This window comes from Stegostoma tigrinum, chromosome 18 (assembly GCF_030684315.1).
Source record: "Stegostoma tigrinum isolate sSteTig4 chromosome 18, sSteTig4.hap1, whole genome shotgun sequence".
In the NCBI taxonomy this organism is placed as follows: Eukaryota; Metazoa; Chordata; class Chondrichthyes; order Orectolobiformes; family Stegostomatidae; genus Stegostoma; species Stegostoma tigrinum.
Genome location: NC_081371.1, coordinates 38,076,322 through 38,102,571, shown reverse-complemented (window position 1 = coordinate 38,102,571; position 26,250 = coordinate 38,076,322). Strand labels below are relative to the sequence as shown.

The 26,250-nt window shown below is 38.9% G+C and overlaps 1 protein-coding gene across 1 annotated transcript; it reads left to right on the top strand.

The window, feature by feature from the left end:
- Positions 1–1,538: 1,538 nt before the first annotated feature.
- On the top strand, positions 1,539–25,886 carry cand1 (cullin-associated and neddylation-dissociated 1). Its single transcript, XM_059652230.1, has 15 exons — positions 1,539–1,867; positions 5,686–5,829; positions 10,548–10,702; positions 11,656–11,779; positions 14,421–14,677; positions 14,786–14,891; positions 15,159–15,301; positions 16,858–17,150; positions 18,064–18,205; positions 20,299–21,792; positions 23,197–23,292; positions 24,137–24,306; positions 24,398–24,562; positions 24,784–24,891; positions 25,794–25,886. Exons 1-15 carry the CDS (start codon positions 1,800–1,802, stop codon positions 25,884–25,886), a joined length of 3,558 nt encoding a protein of 1,185 aa, XP_059508213.1. The 5' UTR covers positions 1,539–1,799.
- The last annotated feature ends 364 nt before the right edge of the window (positions 25,887–26,250 follow it).

Here is a 26,250-nt window from a genome sequence, read left to right as displayed (position 1 = left end):
CTCTTCTCTCCATCTTCAGTCCGCCTCCCCCTCTCTCCCTATTTATTCCAGAACCCTCACCCCATGCCCCTCTCTGATGAAGGGTCTAGGCCCAAAACATCAGCTTTTGTGCTCCTGAGATGCTGCTTGGCCTGCTGTGTTCATCCAGCCTCAGATTTTATTACCTTAGGATTGAGGATAAGCTTTGGACTGTAGGATTCCCAGTTTTGTGCAACTTTGTGCAGTAGTAGCAGCTTTGAAGTCAATGCATCTCTCCTGTTTTTATTTGTTATCTTAAAGCTACCACATTCACAAAATACCACATCAAAACAAACATAAAGCAAAGTGCAAATAAGGTTAGAGTAGAAGTTCAATTTATCATTGTCTTAAGATAGTAAATATATTTTAATGCAAATAAACAATACTAGTTAGCGTACTTGAGACAGACTGAAAAAAATGAGAAACAAGCACAAAAAAACCAGGTGTCCCTCAAAATAATAGCTTTGAAAAATTAAAATTTAAACCAGCAAATGGAGGAAATATACAACTGGGGACAAGACTATCCTTCACAAATGCTTTTCATTTCATTGAGTTTAATAACTTGAGTTGGAGGGAACACAGGTATGGGGGTAAGGCTATTTAGCCTCTCAAGCCTGTCCCGTCATTCAGCGATCTGAGGCCTAACTCTGTGCACCTGCTTTTGGCCCACAAAAATTAATCCATCTCAGATTTAAAAGTAACAACTTATCCCGCGTCCACTGCTGTTTCTGGAGGAGAGTTTCAAATATCTCCCACACTTTGTGTAGAAATGCTTCCTACATCTCTCCTGAATGTCTGGCCTTAATTCTCACGCTATGCCCGATAGTTCCAGAATTCCTAAACAGTGGAAATAGTTTATTTTCATCTATCCTTTAGTTTCCTGAAAATATTTTGAATACTTCGATCACATCCTTATGAATTCCTAGAGAAAACCAGCCTAATTTGTTTCATCTCATAATGTAACTCCTGAAGTCCAAGTATCATGCTTGTAAAGCTACACTGTATATCCTTCCTAAGGTGGGGTTGCCGAGATCTAGATCTATCCAGGCTTTTGTATAACTTCAGTATAACATTAACTTGCTTGATTACTTTCTGTATCTATTTATGGCATTGTGACGGCTAGTCGGCTGGATGAAGAACAGTGAGTTTAATTCACCTTCCCCCACCCAGACCACTTTGCTCGATTCCAATTTCAAAGTCTGGGCCTGAAACGTCAACTTTCCTGCTCCCCTGATGCTGCTTGGCCTGCTGTGTTCATCCAGCTCTGCACCACGTTATCTCAGACTCGCCAGCATCGACAGTTCCGGCTATGTCTCAAAGTCTTTAAGCTCTTGTTTCTAAGATGCTGACAATATTTCCACGTTATGGCACACATTGAACACTTGGGACTTGAACTCGGACCTCCTGGGCCAAAGGCAAGGAGACTCCCACTACGCCACATGGACGCGCGCGCGTGAACAGGCTTCAGGTTGACCTCACCTTCATGAGCAGGGGGCAACAATGTACTGGTCTGAAGTGGACTGCGCAGCTGCGGTGAACCCTGGATCGTGAAGGGTGAGGGGGAGGGGCCGCAGCTCCTGGGAGACAGACGGCGACGGAGGCCTCACTTCGAACCGAGACCAACCCCCCACCAAAGAGCAGCTGGCTGAGTACAGCCCGCCGCCTCGGTCTCCTCCCTCCCCACTCCGGGAGAAATACGGCGCGGAGAGTGAGGTGGAACCGGGGACTGGAATAACGACGGGCGGTCGCGACGGCAGCAACGCGGGAGTGAAGGCCTCAAGATGGCGAGCGCCTCCTACCACATCTCCAACCTGCTGGAGAAGATGACTTCCAGCGACAAGGACTTCAGGTTAACTCTCTCCTCCTCCGTGTCTTGGGGTGTAGCTCGGGCGGGTTCCATCTCAGTGATGTTTGCGCGGGCTCGGCAGAACCCGGGAGAGTTCTGGCTCATTGAACACCGCCGTCCACTCCATGTGTGCTGAAAGGAATTACAGTATGAAGGCCGCCACCGCCGCCTCCTCTGCCCCGTGCCGTCCCTTCCCTTCGCCCCGGGTTTTCTGCGGTTAGCGGAGGGAGCCGGCTGTTCCGAGCTTCCGCCCTCTGTTTGAATAACCTCCAATCCCCGGGTAGACGGTGCACATGTTCTCTGTTTCGGATGCCAATTTGCAGTGATCCGTATCTCTGACGGGGGTGAAAGGGGCGACTGATCACTAGTCGTTGACCTGAGCTCTTACGGGCTCCACCAACTGCGGCAAATTAAAGCTTTTGAAAGCTGCATTGAGAGTCTGAAGCTCTCCGAAGTTAGTTGGGAGTCATCTGTACCAATAAATTCAGACATCTAATTACAATAAAGCTTTTAGCGAAACAGCCATGAGTGTTTTTGCGTGTTAAAAAAATGTTTCAGTATTTCACGCCAGTTTTTCCCTGTTTCTCCACCTCTAACCCTCCTAATCCTTATTGCAGGTTCTGTTGATACATGTTATTTTGCATTATCTCGCTCCAAAGATATTTATTGTGGTGTAAATTAGTAGTAACGTGTTACTTTGTTGTTTGATTGTGGATAGTTTTGCATCCCAGTTAAATCTTGTTATAAGCTATTGCATACAGACATCATGAGAGATAACAAAGTGTGGAGCTGGATGAACACAGCAGGCCAAGCAGCATCTGCTCTTGAGATGCTGCTTGGCCTGCTGTGTTCATCCAGCTCCACACTTTGCTATCTTGGATTCTCCAGCATCTGCAGTTCCCATTATCTCAGACATCATGAGAGGTTGTAGTTTTGGTTTGGAGTCCCTAATCTTGGTGCTGAGGTCATATTGTAGTACCCAAACGTTCACTGACTGAGACATCAGAACAGGATGGGATGATTTAAAGGGTTTTTTTAAAAAGAAAATTGTACCAGGGATATGACTGTTTTTGGCAGAGACTGTGACCCTTGGAAATGTGGTAAGCCGTTTGCAATTGAAATGTGGTAAAGGTTCAGCCAGTATTGCAGAATAAGAAGAAATATGATTTCAATCCATCAAGAAAGGAGTGGTGATCTATATTAAAGTGATACACTTTTGAGGGAAAGTGAGACAAATCGATCTAAATGATAGAATTCTAAGAGGAGCAAAGAGATTGTGACCAGAGACACAAGGCAACATGATGAGTTGACAGTGCTGTTAAAGCAGTCATGAATCATATCATTATAAGCAGAGTGCAAACATGAGTTATGCTAAATGTTTATAAAATATTATTGGGCCTTAGTTGGATTATTGTGCCTAATTCTGTGCGCTGTACTTTTAGAAGAATGTCAAGCAAGTGCTGCGAATCACAAATGGGATAAAGTCTGCTTGATCTTGTTCTCAGCAATCAATTTGTCAAAGGTTCATTTATCCATACGTTTTGATGAGTGATTGTCATACCGTTCTTTTAGAGAGACTGCATATGTTTACAATGAGAACATCCTCCCTCATGGTGTTACTAATGTGTTAAATGGAAAGGTTTCAGAACAGATCAAATGGTATTATCCAAGAGATTCTGCAAAGTGGCTTGACATTTCTCCCACTGTACCATTACCATCAATCCTGGGGCCTATTATGAGACGTGTGCCTATTTGAGGTATTTCCCTCTTATCCACAGCATGAAAAATCCTGACATGCATTTTGCTTAATTGTCTACTTCCTGAGGAGTTCCTCTGAGCTACTGGTTTGGCTTTAGACCTTACAGGAGAACCTCTGAAATTGCCAGACACTTCCAAGGAAAACATCAAGAGCAATGCTAGGAATGCTTCACCGCATTCATCAACTTAACCAAAACATTTCCCTCAATAAATCATGAAGTTCTGTGTTCCAGATAATTAGATTTAAAAAAAAACTCCTCGCGATCTTGAAAGTTCTTCATTGTGATATGACTCCAACTGTCTTGAGTGGGAAATATGAGACAGGTGCCTGCGAAGTCTGGACTGGGGTCAAGCTTTGCTGTGTTTTAGCCCTCATACCAATACAATCAACCGGATACGGGCTATTTACCTCAAAAGTGTGGTGTTAGTATTAAATATTGTTTGGGTGGAAATCTCTTTTGACTTCAGATTCAGAACTGAACTAACATTGTACAGTTTGTGCACCCTGCTGTGAATACAAGAAATGTGCCCTTGTCAACAAAACAACCTACTCAAACAAACATTCCATGCACCTTTAAATGTTGATGGGAGACTGGAATATGTTGAGCACTGCTGAAACGTTGACAGCCATTGGACTAGTTGTTGCTACACCTCTGATCTGCTGTGAGACGAGGATTGTATGTAAGTGTTATTATTGGAGCAATTTGATCAGCAATGTCTTCGGTGGATCATCTGGATTGAATGGAAGGACAATCAAACAAATGCAAATGTCCTCCTTGTATACAGCTCTACACATGCTTATGTTAAACTCTTTAAATCAACTTTGGACTAGTATGGCTGAAAACTGCCTTCCCCACCAAATCCTGTTTTCACAAGTCTCAAATGGTGAAGGTCTCAGAGAAGAGAGAGAATTGTTTTCAAAGACACTTTGGTGCTCTTCTGGGAGCACAGCAGCACATTTTTAAAAGTTGGGATGGGTTTATAACCAATCATTCAGAATAGTCCCAACTTATCCATTAATTAACTTTTTAGTGGTCACAAACATTTAGGGTGCAAGAGCTGATAAATGTTACAGAATATCCTGCATCTAATCTGCACTGCTTGAGGTTCTGGTTATCGGAGGCCACCAGGACTTTGGGTAATTTAGTTGATGGTAAGGCCATTGAATGTCAGGAGGTTAGTTAGGCTTTGGAGATGGTCTTTGCTTGTTTTGTGTCTTATGAATGCTGCTTGTCATGTGCCAACCTCTGTTGATCCGCTGCTCGTTATCAGAAGAGTTGCTAATAGAATTTAACATTAGTGGTCAGCAGATGTTGCTATTTCTGGCCTTGTGGAGGGAGGGGGTGATGAATAATAGAGCTGAAGGTGGTTAGGCTTAAGGCACTGTCCGAAAAGATTCGTAATGAGATTACCGGCCTCCAAATACAGCGATCGTGGTTTGTGCTTCTGGATTTCTCTTGATTTACTATGACAGCAGTTTAACATGGCACCTAGGTGTCACACAGTCAAATATTGCTTTGTCGAGGGCAGTCACTTTCTTCAACTTTTGTTAATACTTGGATCAAGGCTGTATTCAGATAAGGGAGAGAACTAGGAAATCCATGGGAAGGAGATTACAAGGTGTGGAGGTGGAGGAACACAGCAGGCCAGGCAGCATCAGAGAAACATGAAAGCTGATGTTTCGGTGGGGACCCTTCTTCAGATTTCTGTTATCTCTGACTCCAGCATCTGCAGTCCTTGCTATCTCAGTCCATGGGAAGGAATAGCATTTCGGTTGATGGACAAATGTATTTCTTTGGTAATGTTAGAATATTGTATTTTAACTGAACTGCTGCAAAATTGGCTTCTTGCTTTGGGATGCCCTGAGGTTGTATTTCTCGATTGACGCACTAATTTGATCAAATCATTATTTAAATACGTTCTTGCTGTTAGTGAAATCATGCAGATGATCAACCAATTTCTGTGTCATTGCAAAAATAAGCATGTACTGTTGAGTAATTACTAGCGGTGGATTAATATGAAACTTCTTGTAAGAAAATTCATTTCATTTGTATAATTTCCAGATTCATGGCGACTAATGACTTGATGACAGAGTTACAAAAAGACTCTATTAAGTTGGATGATGACAGTGAACGGAAAGTGGTTAAGATGATCTTGAAGTTACTGGAAGACAAGAATGGTGAAGTGCAGAATCTTGCTGTTAAATGGTAAAAGTATAATAATCTGTTTATTGAATAAATTGGTGCAAGTGTAGATTCATTGTAATTACTGTTCCTCCTGTATTGGGTGATTAAGGTATGGAAGCATGTGAGAATTGTTTTGATCCCCATTTTTAGCACTTAATAAAGAATTGCAGCTTCATTTATTTTTTCTTCTGTTGTTATTATCTTCCTCTGTTGAGGGCATTGGCTCTTTGGGTTATGATTCTGGTCGTCAATATCATTTAATACCAAGTGTGTATGCATGGGCAAGACTTTAAAGAGGAGCCCTTTGTATTTTGAATATGAGATGAGGTTATGGCCTGTCCCCAGTGCTCCCCTGCAGTAAGTGATAATTCTGACCCTGGTATTACTTATGAACAAGGCAGATTCCTCTGCTTTTGCGTGGAACATTGTGAACCTCTGAGACAGGTTCCACAAAATACCAGTAGAAAACAAATAATCGTTGAAAATGGCCAACTTGCAACATGGAACCTATACAGCTGTGCCCTAAGTGTGTTTATGCAGCACTTCTCTTGATTGCTGAACATTACTTCCATTGATCTTTGAAAACTGTTCCAAGGAAGTAACATTCCTTCTTTGTTCTGAGTAAAAAATGCATAATACGGCTCCAGCAGTGTTATTTGTATGTGACTATCCAAATATGGCTGCAAGTATTTTTGCCTAGAAAATGTAGGAGGTGGAGCAATATAATCATTAAATAGCTTTCTGAGGGTTATAACGTAAAGCTCGTTATTTCATGGAAAACATCAAACTCAAATAACTGGTTTTGTGATTTAGCATGTCTGTAAAATTCATTTTCTTTCTAAAACGCCCACACTTTTAAAAAGAAAACTGGCGTTTCACATTCTTTGCAGTATTTTCCATTATTTCTATTGGAAATTATTTTCTGTCCTTAATATCAACTGGTCCTATCTGCAGTTGTCAACTGATTAATGTTATCACTAACAGGGCACTTATACAAACTGTTGTAACTTTGGAAATGTGAGCTGAAAATCGAGCCCCCCTAGTTCTGGAGCTGCCACAGAAATTAAAAGATTTTTAAAAGCACGCAAAATTCCCCAATTTGCCTGAGCCTTCAGCATATATCTCTACTAGTTAAAACTCTCAACCCCATTTTATGCTAACCCTCTACACATGCAGACAGACATGAGTATAAACACGTGGATGAAGGGAAAGACTAGAAGGCAGTTCAGTGGTTCTTGTTCTGATCAGAATCCTTCTTGATTTTGTTTGCAAGAGGTTCAGGTTTCACATTTATGAAGTCTCTGACATTTTAATTGAAAGTCATAGCTTTTACAGCAACTACTTGTTTTCTTCAGGCATAATTTTTAACTGCAGAGAAAATGGAGATGGCTTCTCCCTAACTTGTTCACAGCCCTAAGCTGTTCTGCAGCCTGGGAGCTAGCTTACACAATCATTAGCAGACAGAAAGCCTTTGGCTTGTGGACTGGTGGCCAGTTTATCGATGGCAGTCTGTTACTTATTACTGGCTGAATCTCCATGCATTCACTGTTTGTGGCTCCAGCTCATCTGAAACTTACTCCTACCGCTTGAATCAATAGTGCTGAATGGTACTTTGAGTGTCAGGTTACTCGTTTTCAAAAGGTGTGGCAATCCCTCATTTAATGCTTGGTTTCTAAAAGTTCCTTTTCTCATTTCAGTAGTTAACAAGCACCTCTACAAACCAAAAAAACAGTCATTATGAAGCTGCTACAATACTCCCATTACAATTACATCCACCTTTGGTTTTCGGCTGCTAAGACCTGAAGTTTGGATTTTCCTTCCCTAAATCCGTCTGGTTCTACCTTCCCTTCTTTTAAGACACAGCTTAAGCCAACCTCTCAAACTAAACATTTTCATATCCGCCCTAATATTTCCTTAAGTGGCTTTGCATCAAACTTTGTGTGCTCCAGTGAATGTGCTATCACTTTTAAGGGTGCTTTATAAATTTTTATGGCTGCTTAATCTAGGTCATTAATTAGAGGGCGTAGACTTAAGATGATTGACGGAATAACCAGAGGAGATGTGGAAAAATGTTTTTAATTGACACAATAAGCTATTTTGATCTGGACTGCATTGAACGGAAGTAGGTAGAAGCAGATTTGATTATAACGCTTCAGAAGAAGTTTGGGTAAATATTTGAGTCATAGTCATACAGCATGGAAACAGACCCTCGAGTCCAACCAGTTCATGTCAAACATAATCCCAAACAAAAGTAGTCTCACCTGCCTGCTCCAGGCTCTTATCCCTCCAAACCTTTTCTATTCATGTATCTATCCAAATGTCTTTTAAGTGTCGTAATTCTACCCGTATCCACCACTTCCTCAGGAATTTCATTCTACGTGCAAAGCGCCCTCTGTGTAAAAGAAAAAAAGAGCCTCATATCCCTTTTCAAACTCTGTCACTTTAAAAATGTGCCCTCTTGTAATCCCCCATTCTAGGGAAAAGGCAACTACCATTAACTCTATCAATATCCGTCATTATTTTATAAACTTCTCTCAGGTCATCACTCAACCTCCTAGGCTCCAGTGGAAAAGGTCCCAGACTTTCCGTACCTGGCAGCGTTCTGGTAAATCTCTTCTGAGCCCTCTCTAGCTTACTAATATCCTACTTATAACTGGGCAACCAGAACTGGACACCGTGTTCCAGAAGAGGCCCAACCAATGTCCTGTACAACCTCAGCATGACTTCCCAACTCCTGTGTACTCAAAGGACTGTGCAATGAAGGCAAGAATGCCGAATACCTTTTTAACGAGTCTGCCTGTATGTGATGGAAGCTTCAAAGAATTATGTATCTGCACTTCTAGGTCCATTTGTTCGACAACACTATCCATGGCCCTGCCATTAATTGTATACAAGGGCTGTACCTTTGTTTGTTGTACCAAAATGCAATACCTTGCATTTATCCAGATTGAATTCCGTCTGCCATTTTTTCAGCCCATTGACCCATTTGATCAAAATTGCAGGGCAGAAAAATATAGTCCTAAGGAGAAAGAGCAAGGAAGTATGATTCTTAGCCAGTATTGCCAAAGAGCCGATAGTAATATTGGGTGAATTTTCATAGCCACACTTATGCTGAAATGTTAGCACACTAAGTAGTTTCAGATTGATTGTGTGCATGTACTTGCACCGTTACTACATTGTATACCAGAGTTTTCAGAGGACAGACTGCTAGTACGCACTTAAACTGCTGTCAGAACTAGCAGCTAGTAAACAATGCATACTACAAACTGTTTCTAACAGGAGAATCACACCACTTTCTGTCGAAAAACTTACTTGGCCACTGACTGCAAAATTCAAGCCATTTAAATCAAACTTTTTGTACATTTTATATAGAACAGAATAACTGATTTGGAGTATACCCGTAAATTGAAATATTATAAACTTAACTAAAATTCCACTTTTTGAGAACAGGAATATCTGAAATGCAAATGTGAAATATATTGGCAAGACATGTTCAGTTGTTTTACAACTGAACTGTAAATGTACTAACCATCTAATCACAAGGCGTAACATTTTTAGGAGATTTTAACAGCGATGTCACAGCTTAAAAATGGAGGTTTTTGATTTCTAAAGATTTCTGTTTTGAATCCATGAAACTCATAGAGGAACAGAGAATCATTAACAGTAACTTCTGGATTTCTGTTTTTAACATCATATTGTTGCCAGAAGTTGCTATCAGTTTCCCAGGGATGAGATCCCCAATACTGAGAGAATTGTCGAAATGATAGCCACAGAATTTGGGTCAATGCTTTTTGATGTATGACTGTATTGACTTAGTTCTCATGCTTTATTGCAAAATATATTAACATACACAAAGATAAATAAGATCTCTGTCAGTGTCTGATGATTGACTGAATAGGAGTCTTAACAGAGAGACAACTGTATTGTATACACATTATGAGGGATATAATAACATCAGTTTGGCCTGATTAAGGGTGAGCCATTTTTGAATGTGTGTATACTGAGTTTAATCAATTACGTCCTTATGAATAGTATTATGTTTTGACTCAGCACAACAAAACATTCACCTGAACAAGTATCGTACTTAATGTTTGTGAGTAAGCATGAAAATATAATTTATTTACTAATGTATGTTGAATGTGCTGTTATAATAATTGCACACAATGGCACTTCAACAGTATGTTATGTGCGTGTAATGATGTCCTTTTAACCTTTTTAAAACTGTTCGAGCCAACTTGCAGTTGGAACTTGTCTATATGTATATGTAAATGTACTTGTTTTTAAAAATTACATCTTTTCACGTTTACCCATAGCATTTTCCAGTACAGAAGAAAGCCAGATGGCCTGTTAAGGATATGCTGCAAGCTACTCCGATTTTTGAAGTGATAACTTGTGTGTGCTAAGCGATTGACATTGCTTGAAGGAATTTTTGGCGGGAGAGGCCTTTGATTTAGTGTTTTGACAAACCTTTATGGTCATTACTATGGGCACAGTTGCTTTAGAAGAAAAGTAAAATTATTTGTTTGGTCAATCAGTTCCAGTTCATTGGTAGCAATAATCACAGACATCATAAGGAAATAAATGGTAAAGATTTTCTGGAAACACAGTCTCTGTGTCTAATAGATGTGTTACGAAAATGTGTATGTCGCAGATTGAAATTTGAATTTATCAGGAATTTGGTTTTGAATATGTGCCCATTATTGCTCTGTTTAAGCATATCTTTAATACTTACCCTTCAGCCTTGGTCCATTGGTCAGTAAAGTGAAGGAATATCAGGTGGAGACAATTGTGGATACCTTGTGTACCAATATGCTGTCAGACAAGGAACAGCTGAGAGATATTTCCAGTATTGGACTGAAAACAGTCATTGGAGAACTACCTCCAGCTTCTAGTGGTAAGTTTATACTTGGTTTTTAAAAAAAACTGTTAATATTAAGGACACTGGAAAGTATACTCTGACAAGATTATTTATCAATAAAAGAAAGCTAGCTGGAACATAAACAGTTTTTAAAACTATGGTTAAATTTAAAAAAAGTCCATGTACATTTTGGTCATTTACAGAGAGGGCTTAGGGAATTAATAGAAAGTAATACTTATTGAACATATTGTGCCTCTCCCCTCAATACAGAGATATAAATAACGTCCCAGAAATTATAAAAGGATGTGAAAGGGAAGCAGGAATTTAGAAAATGGATCCCGAGAAAATTTAATAGACTTAGAAGTTGACTGTTCCTTGGGTTGTGATGGACTTCATCCTAAAGTCAAAGACGACGTGATATGAGGAGTTGTGTTGGCTCTATTCTAAGAAATCACTTAGATTCTGGAAAGGTCCTATCGGATTTGAAAATAGCAGATGTCAATACAACATTATAAAAAGGAGGGAGAAATCAGGAACTACATACCAGATAGTTTAAAATTTGTTATAGGGAAAAGGCTAGAATCTATTAAGTAAGTTAGAACATGGTTTCCTCAGAGCAATTTTGCAAAGTTGACATGATTTTGAGAAAGTGAAATTGTGTTTGACTCGTTCTTTAGAATTTTTGAAGGAAGCAATAAGCTACATGACTGAAAAGGAACCTGTGAATGCGATGTTCTTAGATTTCCTGAAGCCATTTGACAACAAAGGTTATTGACAACGTAAGAGGTCATGTTCTAGGTATTAGCATGAATAGAAGGTTCGCATTCTAGCGGAAAATGATAGAATGGTAACATAGTGAAAAACAAACTATTTTTGTGTCAGACTGTGTTATCTTTTTTAAAAATGTTTTGCAATGACTAGGTGTAATTTTAAAAAAAAAATCCTTGTTATTTATCTGAGAACTATTTGAATTTGTATTTGTTTCTTAGGATCTGCTTTAGCAGCCAATGTTTGCAAAAAGATCACAGGCCGCCTCACTAGCGCCATTGCAAAACAGGAAGATGTCTCTGTTCAGTTGGAAGCACTAGACATCATGGCAGATATGCTAAGCAGGTAATTTTTTTTTTGTTGGAAGCCAAGGGTGTAAAAGTCACCCAGCTCATGCTCCATCACACTGAACACGGGAAATAAACTGAGCATAATGATGTCAGTCATTTTGTTAAGGCAAAAGCATAGTTTGAGAATTGTGCTGAAGCTCACAAACTGTGCTTAAGAGGCTTTTCTTCTGAATTAAAGGTTTAATTTGATGCTTTGCAGCTCTCTACACAGTAAATCCTCTCCGTGAAATACTGAATCACGAGTTTGCCTATCCATGGCAAAACATAATTAACAACAAAGAACAAACATTGGGCAAAAATTGCATATACATGATACTTTTACCCATTTTAGCCTATTTTTAACAAGCTTTTGCACTTGGAAATTTTACCAGTCGTGGGGTCCTCAGAAACATAAACAATGTGGATATGGACGAATGACTGTATATCAGTTTAATTAGTCTAGTGTAAAATGACTTGTGAAATTGCCGTGCTGGAGGGATAGTGTGCAGTAAAGAAAGCAGAAGTTGTTGTGAAGGTCTCAGTGCAAACTGCAAATTTTAATGAATTTTTCAGAAAACTAACCATTTTGATGTGTACTTCAGTGAGCTTGTGATAAAAACAAGATAAGTAGCGAGAAAATGATGAAGTGAAGCATGGAGGCTTAATATGATGAAAGGGAGAAATGGTAAAATGAAACAATCTGAAAGGATTAAGATAACATTTATAGCAAGAAGAGTGTACAAGAGAACCTGGTAACTTGTTGCTATTTCCTTTCTGGATTTCTCTCAACACTTCTAACTTCTACTCACAACAGAAATGCAGTTTATTAAAGACATCCTGCGTGACCTAATGCTTTGGGTTACTTTTAACGAGGATTCTGACTTGGAGACATCTGGTCATACTCAAAGTGCTAGCTTTGCACAAGTGATTCTTGAGCTAAGCATGTAAATGCTTGAATCTGCTGTTCCTTGCTGAGTACGATTACTGCAGTAATGACATATCGGTAATATAAAACTGACCTGTGTCCTAACAGTTCATGCACGTTAAGTACAGTTAGCGTAATAACTACTTCTTAACTATGGTATATAACACTCAAACCTACAATGTGATATAACCACCACACACTTTCATTCCCATCAGAAGTATGGAGAAATAATGTTAGTGATAGTGTCACTGGACTAGAAATCCAGAGGACGGGTGAATATTTTGTGTTGGTGAGCTGGATGGAGATGTGTTAAAATCCCATTGTGGTAATGAAATTTAAATTCAGTTCATAACTTGAAATGTACAGCTAGACGTAGTTTTCATGGTCAACATTACTATCATTGATAGTTATAAAAAGCTCAGCTGGTTCACTAACGTCCTTTAGGGAAGGAAGTTTGTGATCCTTACCCGATCTAAGTGATACTCTTGGCTGACCTCTGAAACGGTCTAACAAGCCACGTTCAAGGGCAATTAGGGATCAGTAATGATGCTCGCATCCCATTAACCCATAAAATAATCTGCGCATACATACTAAAAATACATTATTCAAAATAAGAGCCGTAGAGTTTTTTATAGCTTGGAAGGAATGCCCTTTAGGAATGTGCCAGTCATCCAGTATCTATCTATTCTAATCTGATTTTCCAGCATATGGGCTATATGCTTAAGCTGAAGTGTTTCACGTGCTTGTCTAAATACTACTCAAATGTCTATCAATCTTTGAGTCGGAGTTCCAGATACCCACTGCCATTTGGGTTAAAAAAAAGTCCTCAAATCCCCTCTAAATCTCCTGCTCTTTCCCTTTTAAACTGTGCCAAGTCTGGTTAGAAATATGCTCAATTCCTAGCTGTGGCCAAAAATAACAAGATTAACATTATCCCACAAATAGCTAGTATTCCTCTTTGGGACATATTTCTTGCCTTTAAGACTTTAAAATATAAGTGTTTCATAGAGTACTTAACATGAGACTAATTGGATATCTTTCTGTTGATTTAACATGTAAACTGAATTTAAAAATGTTGGTTGTCTTTGTCTGGAGCATATGTATGGAAGACTAAAACAAAATCCTGCGGATGCTGGAAATTTAAATAAAATCAGAAAATGCTGTAGTAACTTGGTGGCTCTGGCAACAGAAATTGCGAAGAGCCTTTGGACTCAAAACGTCAACTCTGTTTCTCTCTCCATAGATGCTGCCAGACCTCTTTGGTTTTTCCAGTGTTTTTTATGTTTTTAAATACATAGAAAACCTAAGCAAAGAGCTATTGATTGACGTGTTGAATTTTTAAAAAAAAAAGCAAGAACAAAGTGGAATGCTATATCAACACAATGATGAGAATGCATGTATATTTTGTCCTTTATATGTGTTAATGTTTACATCTTGTATAATTTGATTGTTCAAATGTTGACTAATTGATTTAATCATTCTAGCTTGGTCCATTCTGAAGCTTCCATTTTAATTTTGGTTATTTCAAGATTGTTCGATAGACCTATTTCCATTTGTGGTGCAGGACAAAAAGGACTGTTATAATTATAATATGTTGACCAGTGTTTGCAAAAGGTGCTTTTGTCAGACCCTGCTGCATTCTAGAATTAAAAGATAACTTAAATTCTGTTTAAACAAAGATAGTCATTTTGAGTTGGAACTGTAATTGGAATTTTGCATTTTATTTTTCTAGGCAAGGAGGTCTGCTGGTTAATTTCCATCCATCAATTTTAAACTGCCTTCTTCCTCAGCTTACCAGCCCCCGACTTGCTGTTCGAAAGAGAACTATTATTGCTCTTGGTCACCTTGTTATGAGTTGTGGAAACTTGGTCTTTGTTGACCTAATTGAGCATTTATTGACTGAGCTTGCCAAAAATGAATCCATGTCTACAACCAGGACTTATATTCAGTGTATTGCTGCTATTAGCAGACAGGCAGGGCACCGAATAGGTAATGTAAATTTGCATTTGACGTTCCTTTTTAAAATGTTTTCGCTAATTTTATAAAATATTTTTAAGCAGTTATTTGAGGGAATTTCTGAAATATTTTATTCTTTAGGAGAATACCTGGAAAAAATTATTCCATTAGTTGTTAAGTTCTGCAGCGTGGAAGATGATGAACTGAGAGAGTATTGCATTCAAGCCTTTGAGTCATTCGTGAGAAGGTAAGGTCCAATGTTGGTTTCTTCATTTCAAATTAAAAAGAAGCTGCAGGAAAAGGTCAGTAATGCAGTAAACGTTTGCCTAAATATGATGTGTCTGCTCATAAATTAATCCATTTCTGGAGTTAAAGATTGTGTTTGACTTGGCTTGCCCAGCTGTGTGCCAGTGACTGGTTGAACTGGTAGTTTCTGAACAATTAAATGTCAGAACTAGATTTTATTAGTTTACCAGCTTAAATGGAACACTTGTTCAATGGCCATGTTTTGTAGGTGCCCTAAGGAGGTGTTTCTTCATGTCACAACCATTATTAATTTGTGCCTGAGGTATTTAACATATGATCCCAATTACAATTATGATGATGATGATGATGATGCTGCGATGGAGTCTGAAGGTGGAGATGATGATGATCAAGGTACACAACCTGGAATTAATATATTTTCTTGTTTCATATGAAGTAACTTATGAGGTAAATGTCTGTGAACAAATATGTACCAACCTAGACGATTTGGCGAGTATACTTTTGTTATTATATAATAGAGTAGGCCATTCAGCCCTTCGAGCCAGCACCACCATTCAGTATGATCATGGCTGATCATCCACAATCAGTATCCTATTCCTGCCTTATCCCCATAACCCTTGATTCCACTATCTTTAAGAACTCTATCTATCTCTCCCTTGAAAGTATCCAGAAAGTTGGCCTCCACTGCCTTCTGGGCAGAGCATTTCATATATCTACCACTCTCTAGGTGAAGAAGTTTATCCTCAACTCTGTTCTAAATGGCCTACCCCTTATTTTTAAACTGTCTCCTCTGGTTCTGGACTCACCCATCAGCGGAAACATGCTTCCTGCCTCCAGAGTGTCCAATCCTTAATAATCTTATACATCTCAATCAGATCCCCTCTCATTCTTCTAAACTCAAGAGTATACAAGCCCAGTCGCTCCAATGTTTCAACATATGATAGTCCCACCATTCCGGGAATTGACCTCATGAACCTACGCTGCCATCCCTCAATAGCGAGAATGTCCTTCCTCAAATTTGGAGACCAAAACTGCACACAATACTGCAGGTGCAGTCTCACCAGGGCCCTGTACAGCTGCAGAAGGACCTCTTTGCTCCTGTACTCAATTCCTCTTGTTATGAAGGCCGACATGTAATTAGCTTTCTTCACTGCCTGCTGTACCAGCATGCTTGCTTTCATTGACTGCTGTACAAGAGCACCTAGATCTTGTTGTACTTCCCCTTTACCTAACTTGACTCCATTGAGATAGTAATCTGATTATTATTATTATTGCAGAAGAGTTACTACTTAAGTTAATTAACAGCTATAGTATATCATTTCAGAAAAGGTAGTTAGAATCATAAAATCCTACAGTGTGGAAGTAGGCCCTTCAATGCATTGAGACCACATTGATCTTCTGAAGAGCATCCTACCCAGACCTACACCCCTACCTTATCCTTGTCACCCTGCATTTCCCACGGCAAATCCATCTAGTCTGCACATCCCTGGACACTGGGCAGTTTACCATGGCCAGTCCACCTAAACTGCACATCTTTGGACTGTGGGAGGACATCGGAGCCCCAGGAGGAAACCCTCGCAGGTACGGGGAGAATGTATAACCTGCACACAGACTGTTGCCTGGGGAAAGGAATTGAACCCGGGTCCCTAGTGCTGTCAGGCATCGTGCTGCCCTGCTTGATGGTGTTGACATTTACTCAATAGCTCATCAAAGGATGATTATTAGAGGCTAAACAATGAGAGTTAGTGGGCTATTTTATCACCTAGGGTCATCGCAGTTGGGGCCTTGTCTCAAATGACTTTCCTTTGTGTGCTGTTTTTCAGCATGCGTAAATCCTGAGTGCATTTCTCTCTTAATGTAGCTGTTTAATCTGTGCATCAGTTTTGTTTGAAAGGTACTGTTTTGTCTGAAAGGTACTCATAGTTATTAATACATTTTACACCCCTTAGGGAGTGATGATGAGTACAGTGATGATGATGATATGAGCTGGAAGGTACGGCGTGCTGCTGCCAAGTGTTTAGATGGTGTGGTCAGCACTCGTCATGAAATGCTCCCAGAATTTTATAAAACAGTATCTCCTGCGCTGATTGCCAGATTCAAGGAACGTGAAGAAAATGTTAAGGCTGATGTTTTCCATGCATATCTCTCGCTGCTGAAACAGACCAGGCCTGCTCAGAGCTGGCATCTTGACCCAGATGCAATGGAACAAGAAGAGACCCCTTTAGTTATGCTCCAGAATCAAGTAAGTTTGAACGTAGTTTTTGCCACTACACTTGTTACCTTTTTGTGACTCTGTTGCACATTCTCTTGCCAACCTATGTTCTTGTGCTTGGATATATGGTTTATAGCGTGCTGCGTCAATTGTCCTTTTCGCATCTATTGTTCTGTCACCAAAATTCTGCAATAATTTTGAATTTATAAACTTTTTCCACGTGGGCGTCTGGTTTGTTCCATTTGTGTGCTCCGGTAATGTTAACTCATTCTTTTACTTTTAGTTTGTTTTTACGTCAAACTAGATTGAGGACCTTAAGCGGAAGAATAGGTTTGTTGACGAGTTGTGTACACCATGTTGTCAGTGTGTCTTAATTGCAAAATGTATCTAGCAAGTTGGATGAAGAATATGCTTGCTTTTTATTAATAAAGATCTACAGAATGTATTTAATCCTTGAGAAGCTTAATATTATGTTAGAACTGATTGTTATTTGGGAAAATGAGAATTCTGGTCCTTAAATAATTTTATCTGCATTTTGAGCTCATTTTGAAAGATCTGGGAGCATTTTCCTTCCAAAAGATCATCATACAGAGGAGGTTTGTTATAATTTGAAGCTCCTTATACAATACTGGGATCCAAAAATGTGAACATTTATGATAATGAGACAGCGTTAAAAAGTTGGCTCCTGTTTTTGTACAATTTTAATCACTAACATGAAGATTTCAAGTCATATTTACCTCTTTACTGAGCTAATCTATCACTAGCGCCAAGTGAATTTGCAGTCCATTTGAAGTGCATGTTCTGTTGGAGCTGGATGTTTCAATGAGTATTTTACCTTGACTGTAACCTCTTTCAAGATTTCTTTCTTAGTCGGTTATATGCTATTAAAGTCCTGAAAGAAGTGAATGCATAATTCTGAGCCTGTTTAAACTTTTCTTTAAAGGTTCCCAACATTGTTAAAGCTTTACACAAGCAAATGAAAGAGAAAAGTGTGAAGACCCGTCAGTGTTGCTTTCACATGTTAACTGAGCTGGTGAATGTGTTGCCTGGTGCTTTAACTCACCACGTACCAGTTCTTGTTCCAGGTAAGTATTCATATTTTTTCTTTAGTTATGCTGCAGTCTCTGATTTCTATATGCTGATGCAGTAATTGTATTCATTTAAAGCTAAAGATAGAGTCATGAAGATTTTTACATTTGACATGGAGAGACAGTGGTGTAGTGATTATTTCACTGGATTCGGAATTCAGTGACCCAGGCTCTAAATACAAAACAAGAAAGCAGATGGATGGGGTTTAAATTCAATAAATAAAAGGTCTGGAATTGATATCTGGTCTTTATACTCTGGTCTTTCCCTCTCTCTCCTCTCTCTTCTGTTAAGACACTCATGAACCATTGGGCTACCTCTGCCAATTTCTTTGTATGGGTTCCAGGTCAAATTTGCTTGATAATCCTCAGACTACGAGCTTTTAACGTTTTGTTCAGTTATAGGTGCTAGCCAATGTCGTGTTCTAATATGCAGTAGTTCAAAAATGCAGAAATAATATATGAATAGCTTTTACCCATATTCATTTTTCACTAACCACCTCTTCTTAATAGAGCTCAACAATTAGGCCAAGGCTCATGCTGTCAGAAAAGGGCAAACAGAAAAATGATCATGAAAAGGCAAATTAGCACAAAGCAGAATTACTCCAGGGTCAGCAAAGAAAGAATAGAAAACAATTTTTTTTAACCTCAGGAATTAAATTACTGATAAAGAAAAAGAAGAGGATGAATGGCCATCTGAGCTGAGTTTCCAACCTCACTTTTTACATTCGCTATGTCTATTTCCATCTCTGTAACACTGTCCCAGTTTGCTGTTTCAGCTTTTTCACACTGGAGCTATCATTCATGCTTTTGTCAACTCTCCACTTGACTATTCCAAATCACTTCAGCAAATCTGGTTGCTCGTTTTTCTTTGTCTTACTCACAGTCAATTCTGACTGTCTGTCTCTCTCTTTCTCCCCCTGCGTCCCCCCACCACCTCACTCCTGTCTTCTTCTCTCCCTCCCCCAACCCCTTACTTGAGTTAGATTGGGGGTTCCAGGTCAACCAACATCTTGGTGATAAAGATGCTCATCCTTGTTTTCAAATGCCCCAATGGCTTTATACCTCAGTAATTTTTATCTTCACAACTTTATGGTCTCTTTCCATCAACCAGTTAAAATTGCTCAACTATTTGTGACCATGACTGCAGTTACCTAGGCCCCTTGCTCTAACGTTTGTTCCGTACACCTCTTGGATTCTATCATGCTTTACTCCTTTCAGGAACTCCTTGAAGACAGCTTTTTGGTCAAATTGACCCTGTGGATGACTTAATGACTGTGACTTTACAGTCATCTTTAGAGTGGGAATGCATACTGCTGACCTTGTTTAAAACTGCATCATTATCTTTTTAGGCTGAAGCACTTGGACTTTTGTGTCCAGCTACAGCTTCAATTCATCAATGAGTTAGTTAGGGCTTCACTGGAAATTTGTAGGCCATTACCACCTCAATATCACTGTACATCTTGGTATGTGTGCTACTGCATTTGGAACATCTGGATGATCATCTCTTTTGCTAGCACATTTTGAAATGCCCCTGGGACGTTCCATATGTTAAAGGCACTTGACAAATATAGGTTGTTGACGTGATGCAGCTTAAGTTAATTTAAAGCAGATTGTGCAAAAATATATTCGTAAGGGGAATCCAGTTAAAAATTGGCATCATATAACAGTTGAGGAATTGGAAAATTTCAAATGGGGTAACTGAATCTGTAATTGCTATTGCCTCTCTCTCTTCAGACTTTGTGTTCATGTTAGACCCCATAGAATGTAACAGATTTACAAAATGTTTCTGAGTTAAACTTAAAGCACACCATATTCATGTTTGTATTGCATGCTGATATTGACACTAACATTTGTGTATTGTCAGTAGCAGATCATTAAATCAAGGTACACTCAAAGTAGCAATGTTACATTGTTTAAAGTGTATTGGAATTTGCACATTTTTTTTAGAATAACTTGCTATTGTTTGTAGAATTGTATTGTGAATTGTAGAATTGAGTTGCTTGATATTATAACAGAAAATGTAACTTGGGTTGTTTATAAATAAAAACTTTATTCCACCATTACATTTTTTTGTTTTTTGTTTCTTGCAGGGATAATCTTTTCCTTGAATGATAAATCCAGCTCGTCCAATCTAAAGATCGATGCTCTCTCATGTTTGTATGTTATTCTTTGTAACCACTCGCCTCAAGTCTTCCATCCTCATGTAGAAGCTTTAGTTCCACCAGTGGTGGCTTGCGTGGGTGATCCATTTTACAAGATCACGTCAGAAGCACTTCTTGTAACTCAGCAGCTTGTAAAAGTACTTAGACCTGTAGAACACCTGTATTCATTTGATGCTTCTCCATACATTAATGACTTATTTACATGTACCGTCAAGCGTTTGAAAGCTGCAGACATTGATCAAGAGGTGAAGGAGAGAGCTATCTCTTGCATGGGACAGATCATTTGTAATCTTGGGGACCATTTAGGCAGCGATTTACCCAGCACACTGCAGATTTTCTTGGAGAGGCTGAAGAATGAAATTACTAGACTTACAACAGTTAAAGCTTTGACATTAATTGCTGGATCTTCTCTCAAGATTGACCTACGACCAGTGCTGAGTGAGGGAGTACCAATTTTAGCCTCGTTCTTGAGGAAAAATCAGCGAGCACTGAAGCTGAGTACCCTTTCTGCTTTGGACATCTTGATCAAGAACTATAGTGACAGCCTGACACCTGCCATGATCGAAGCAGTCCTTGTGGAGCTTCCACCTCTAATTAGTGAAAGTGACATGCATGTATCACAGATGGCCATAAGCTTTCTTACAACTTTGGCCAAAGTACACCCATCTTCCCTTTCAAAAGTCAGTGGCTCAATTCTTACTGAGCTTATTGGGCTGGTACGGTCCCCACTACTTCAAGGAGGAGCTCTTTGTGCCATGTTATATTTCTTCCAAGCTCTTGTTGGGACTGGAACTGCAAACCTTGGTTATATGGAGTTATTGCGAATGCTGACTGGTCCAGTTTATTCCCAAAACAGTGCATTGACTCACAAGCAGTCCTATTACTCAATCGCAAAGTGTGTCGCAGCACTTACCCGAGCCTGCCCCAGAGAAGGACCAGCTGTGGTTGGGCAGTTCATCCAGGATGTGAAGAATTCTAGATCCACTGATTCTATCCGTCTCTTGGCTTTGCTCTCTCTTGGAGAGGTTGGTCATCATATAGACTTAAGTGGGCAAACTGAGCTTAAATCTGTAATCTTAGAAGCTTTCTCTTCCTCTAGTGAGGAGGTCAAATCTGCAGCATCCTATGCCCTTGGAAGCATTAGTGTTGGAAACCTTCCTGAGTATCTGCCTTTTGTTCTGCAAGAAATAACAAGTCAACCAAAAAGACAATATCTCCTGTTACATTCTCTAAAAGAAATTATTAGCTCTTCTTCAGTTGGTGGTCTCAAACCATATGTAGAAAACATTTGGAATTTGCTGCTGAAACATTGTGAGTGTGCAGAAGAAGGAACTCGAAATGTTGTTGCAGAATGCCTGGGCAAACTTACTTTGATAGATCCAGAGACATTACTACCACGGCTTAAAGGATACTTGGAATCAGGTACGTTATTTACATGTAGCGTATGTAAAATATACTTAATATAAAACTTCAGTATCTCATACAGTATTCACTCGTAATAGCTATTGTTAAGTCACAACTTCAAAGGAAAGAATAGAATGTTGCATAATCTAATTATTATTTGGTGATATTGTAAGAACAAACTATTGCTGTGTATGGTTATGCAGAAAACTGTCAATACCACCTCTGTATAATCAACTCAATTCTTGTACTGAGGGGATTGAGTGACCAGTTATCAAAGAAAGAGTTATGTTTTAAAGAAAATGAGAGGTGAAGCACAGAGGAAGACAAATGGCAAAGGGAAGTTAATGCTTGTAAACCTGCCCCAAACTTGATTTTCTCAACGTTGACTTCAACCATCTAAGACCGAAACAAACTACTTGCAACCTTCTAGTATTTAACCCTGATATGAGCTTCTGACTGCATACTCATGTCATTGCTAAGATGTAGCTGCCTGTTGCCATATCTGCAGTTTTGCCTGACTCTTCACTGCACCTCGACCCCTGCTGAAACCCTCATCTATGCCATTGTAACTTCTAGGCTTGACAATTCCGAGCAACATCTGTCCAACTTATCATCTTTCATTCTCTGTAAATTTGAGATCATCTTAAGTACTGCTGATGTCTTAACTCACACTGAGCCCTGTTCCTTAACCTTTTCTGACCTACATTAGCTCCTAATTAAGAAATGCCTCCATTGTTAAAATTGTAGTCCTTTTACAAAGTCTTCCATGGCCAGGAGTTTTTCTATTTCTGTTCAGCTCTGCAATTCACTGCTCACCTAATTCTGACCATCCCTAATTTACATCACTCTACCATCAGCAACTATGCCTTCAGCTGCCAAGGTTCTAGTCTTTAGAATTCTCTCTGCAAACCTCTTTGCTTTTTTATAATCTTTATTCTTTCAGGGCGCTTTAAAAATCTTGCCTCTTGGCCATCTGCCTTAATATTTCATATGGGTTAGCTTGATATCAAATTCTGCTTGACAGCATTCCTGTATGCAATCTTAGGATATATTTTACTACCTTAAAGTATCTAAATAAACACAGAAATTTGTATAATGAGTAGAAATAACTTCCTTATCACAGCATCAAGACCTCAAAGTGGGGATTAATGAGTGTCAATGTAAATTAGTCTTTATTTACAAGTTAAAATTCTTTTTCTTATCTCTTCTCTGTTTAGACTGATTACTTAGCACTTGATCAAGACTTTGGGTGGTTGAAATTTGTATGACACTATTTTCATTTATATACTGATATTCAATGTGCACAAGTTGAAGTTCTCATAGCAAAAGAATTACTGATCTCAAATACAGAGATCTTAAGGGAATAAACTGGAATCTGTATTCTGCCTTTTGAGGGTTTTAACCTTGCCATTTCCACTATAGGTTCTTCTTATGCTCGAAGCTCTGTGGTTACAGCTGTGAAGTTTACAATTTCTGATCACCCGCAACCGATAGACCCTCTGTTAAAGAACTGCATAGGTAAAGTTGCTTTTGTCCATTCACAAATCCTTCTGATTGTGAAATGTTTCAATGGTTTCAAAATATTTCCACAAATACTAGCATATTTACATGTAAGCATCTGTGAAGGACAGAACCGTTCTGAGGAAGGGTCACAGGATCCGAAACGTTAACTCTGTTTTTTTCCCTTCACAGATACTGCCAGAGCTGCAGAGCTTTCCCAGCAACTTTGTTTTTGTTCCTGATTTACAGCATCTGCAGTTCTTTCGGTTTTATTTAAATATAATTTTGCCTAATAAATTGTAATGCTGGTTGCAACCTAGCATGGCTCCACAATCTGTATGTTATCAGTTGGGAAATGGTGAACCATATTCTGGGAATTTTCAAGGAAAGGAGGCTTCCTTAGAGGCCTTAAGGATCTGATTCTTTGGAAATTAAGCTGACCAAATCCGATGACTGAATTCATTGTCTGTTTAATACAGAGCTTAATGATGTTGGCTGCGAGGCAGTTAGGTCGTTGCTATTGACTTCAGTACTTTGGGAGATGATGGTGCGAGTCAGGAAGACTAAACTTCTCTCACTGCTGAAGGCAGTGGTTAATGCCTTTTGGCAAAAATACATGCATAACTTTTGTGGTGTTCGTATTAGACTGGGCTGTAATGTCTCCATTGATAAATAATCTAATGACATGCACTGTCCAGCATTGAACATGAACAGCGGCCTTTTTTGAGAAACTTTGGTCACCTGTTGATTATACCTGAATAGGAATTAAGGTTTATTAAGGGTTGCAGTGTGCTCTGGTTGTTTTAGAAAAACAAAACTTGCATAAAATATTAATAATGTTTCATTTAACTTACACATTCAGGTGATTTTCTGAAAACCTTGGAAGATCCAGATCTCAATGTGAGAAGAGTAGCTTTAGTTACCTTCAATTCAGCTGCACATAACAAACCATCGCTAATCAGGGACCTGTTGGATACTGTTCTTCCTCATCTATATAATGAAACAAAAGTTAGGAAGGAATTAATAAGAGAGGTTTGTATGCAAAATATATTTTGGCCTGAAAACATTCAGTGGATTTATACATTCTGCATTTTAACTATGTTTCATCTCTCCTTTATGTAAGGTGGAAATGGGACCATTCAAACATACTGTAGATGATGGCCTAGATATTAGGAAAGCAGCTTTTGAATGCATGTACACACTTCTGGATAGCTGTCTTGACAGATTAGATATTTTTGAATTCCTGAACCATGTTGAAGATGGACTAAAGGACCATTATGATATCAAGGTAAATAATCAGTGTGGATTATATTAGTTATAGTTAACTTGGGCTCCGGGCCGATTCATACAGTGGGTTTACCCTTTGTCTAAATGTTATTTTTTTGCACTTAGTATTTTAAACTGAAGTACACTGGTCTCTGTTTATATTTTGGAAAATGTCAATGCTTATATTTAATATACCATTATAGATAACTAGCTTATTGACCAAGCTTCTTTTTAACCTAACAGATGTTGACCTTCTTGATGTTAGTACGGTTATCGACCCTTTGTCCAAGTGCAGTTCTACAGAGATTGGACAGACTAGTGGAACCTTTACGTGCTACCTGTACAACTAAGGTAATATTTGAAAATGCAGTATATAATTTAAGTAACTGTACAAAAGATACATTTGTTACTGAACATACTTTGAGATTTTTAAATTGTCTACTGATGTATTTGAACATAATCTGATTCTGACTCGATTTGTTGATGTTCTCTGTGATATAAGGATGTAGAGTGTAGCCCTTGAGCCTATGCTGTCATTCAGTAAGATCTTTACTTTCTTGATTGTGGCCTCGCTCCACTTCCTGGCTGCCACCTAAAACTCTTGACTGTCTTGCAGATCAAAAATCTGAATGAACCAACTTCCACATCTCTCTAGATTACAGGATTCCAGAGGACAGTAGAAATCTCTTCTCATCCCTGAAACTATACCCCTTGTTTCTGGCTAACCCCGTGAGGGGAAAGATTAGTTCAGCATCTCTGCTGTTTAGGCCCTTCAAATTTTTGTTCTCGAATACTTCAGCATCCGCTCAACATTTTTGTTATTAGGCGACCCATTATCTTGAGAATCAATCTACTGAAGCTTCTATGAGCTAACTTCAATACAATATGTCCCTTATTGAATACAGAAACTGAAAATGTGCACTTCTCTAGTTGCAGTCTCATTAATGCCTGTAAAAATATAACATGACCTGACCCCTTCTCCCCCACCTCCCCGACCCCACTCCACTGCCCTTTACCTTCATACTGAAATTCCCTTGCAAAAAGGGCCAGCATTCCATTTGCCTTCCTGATTGTTGAGCTTTGATGCGTAATATATGAGGGTACTCGGATGCTGTACTGCAGATTCTGCAGTCCCTCCATTTAAATAATATTCACCTTTCTATTCTTCTTATTAACGTGGGCAACCTCATGTTTTTCCATGTTGTATCTTTCTGATAATTTTAGGTTCTTATCCTCTTTATGTCTCTTTGCAGTTTTTTTTAATCCTCCTAACAACTTGCTTTTTTACCAATCTTTGCATCGAGAAGTTTGTCTACAGTATAGTCAGCCCTTCATCTGCGTCTTAATAAAAGATTGCAAATGATAGAGGTCGCTGCGCTGATTCCTCTGGCATCCCAGTCATTACTTTTTGCTAGTATTAAATGACACCATTTATCTTGACTGTTTCTTATTAGTTAACCAGTCCAATATACATTCTCTCATATTACCCCTAAAATTATAAATTCTTACCCCATGTCATACCATTTATATTACACTATGCTGAACGTGCTTTGACTGAGTTCCCATTAAATATTAGAGTTTGGAGCTAACAATTTCTAATTTTTAACACAACATAAAAGTTGCTTGAATAGGCATTTTTCTTAGAAATTATTGGTTTACTTGGGATAAAACCATTTTCGTAGCTCATAATGAACGGTCACATTAACATGC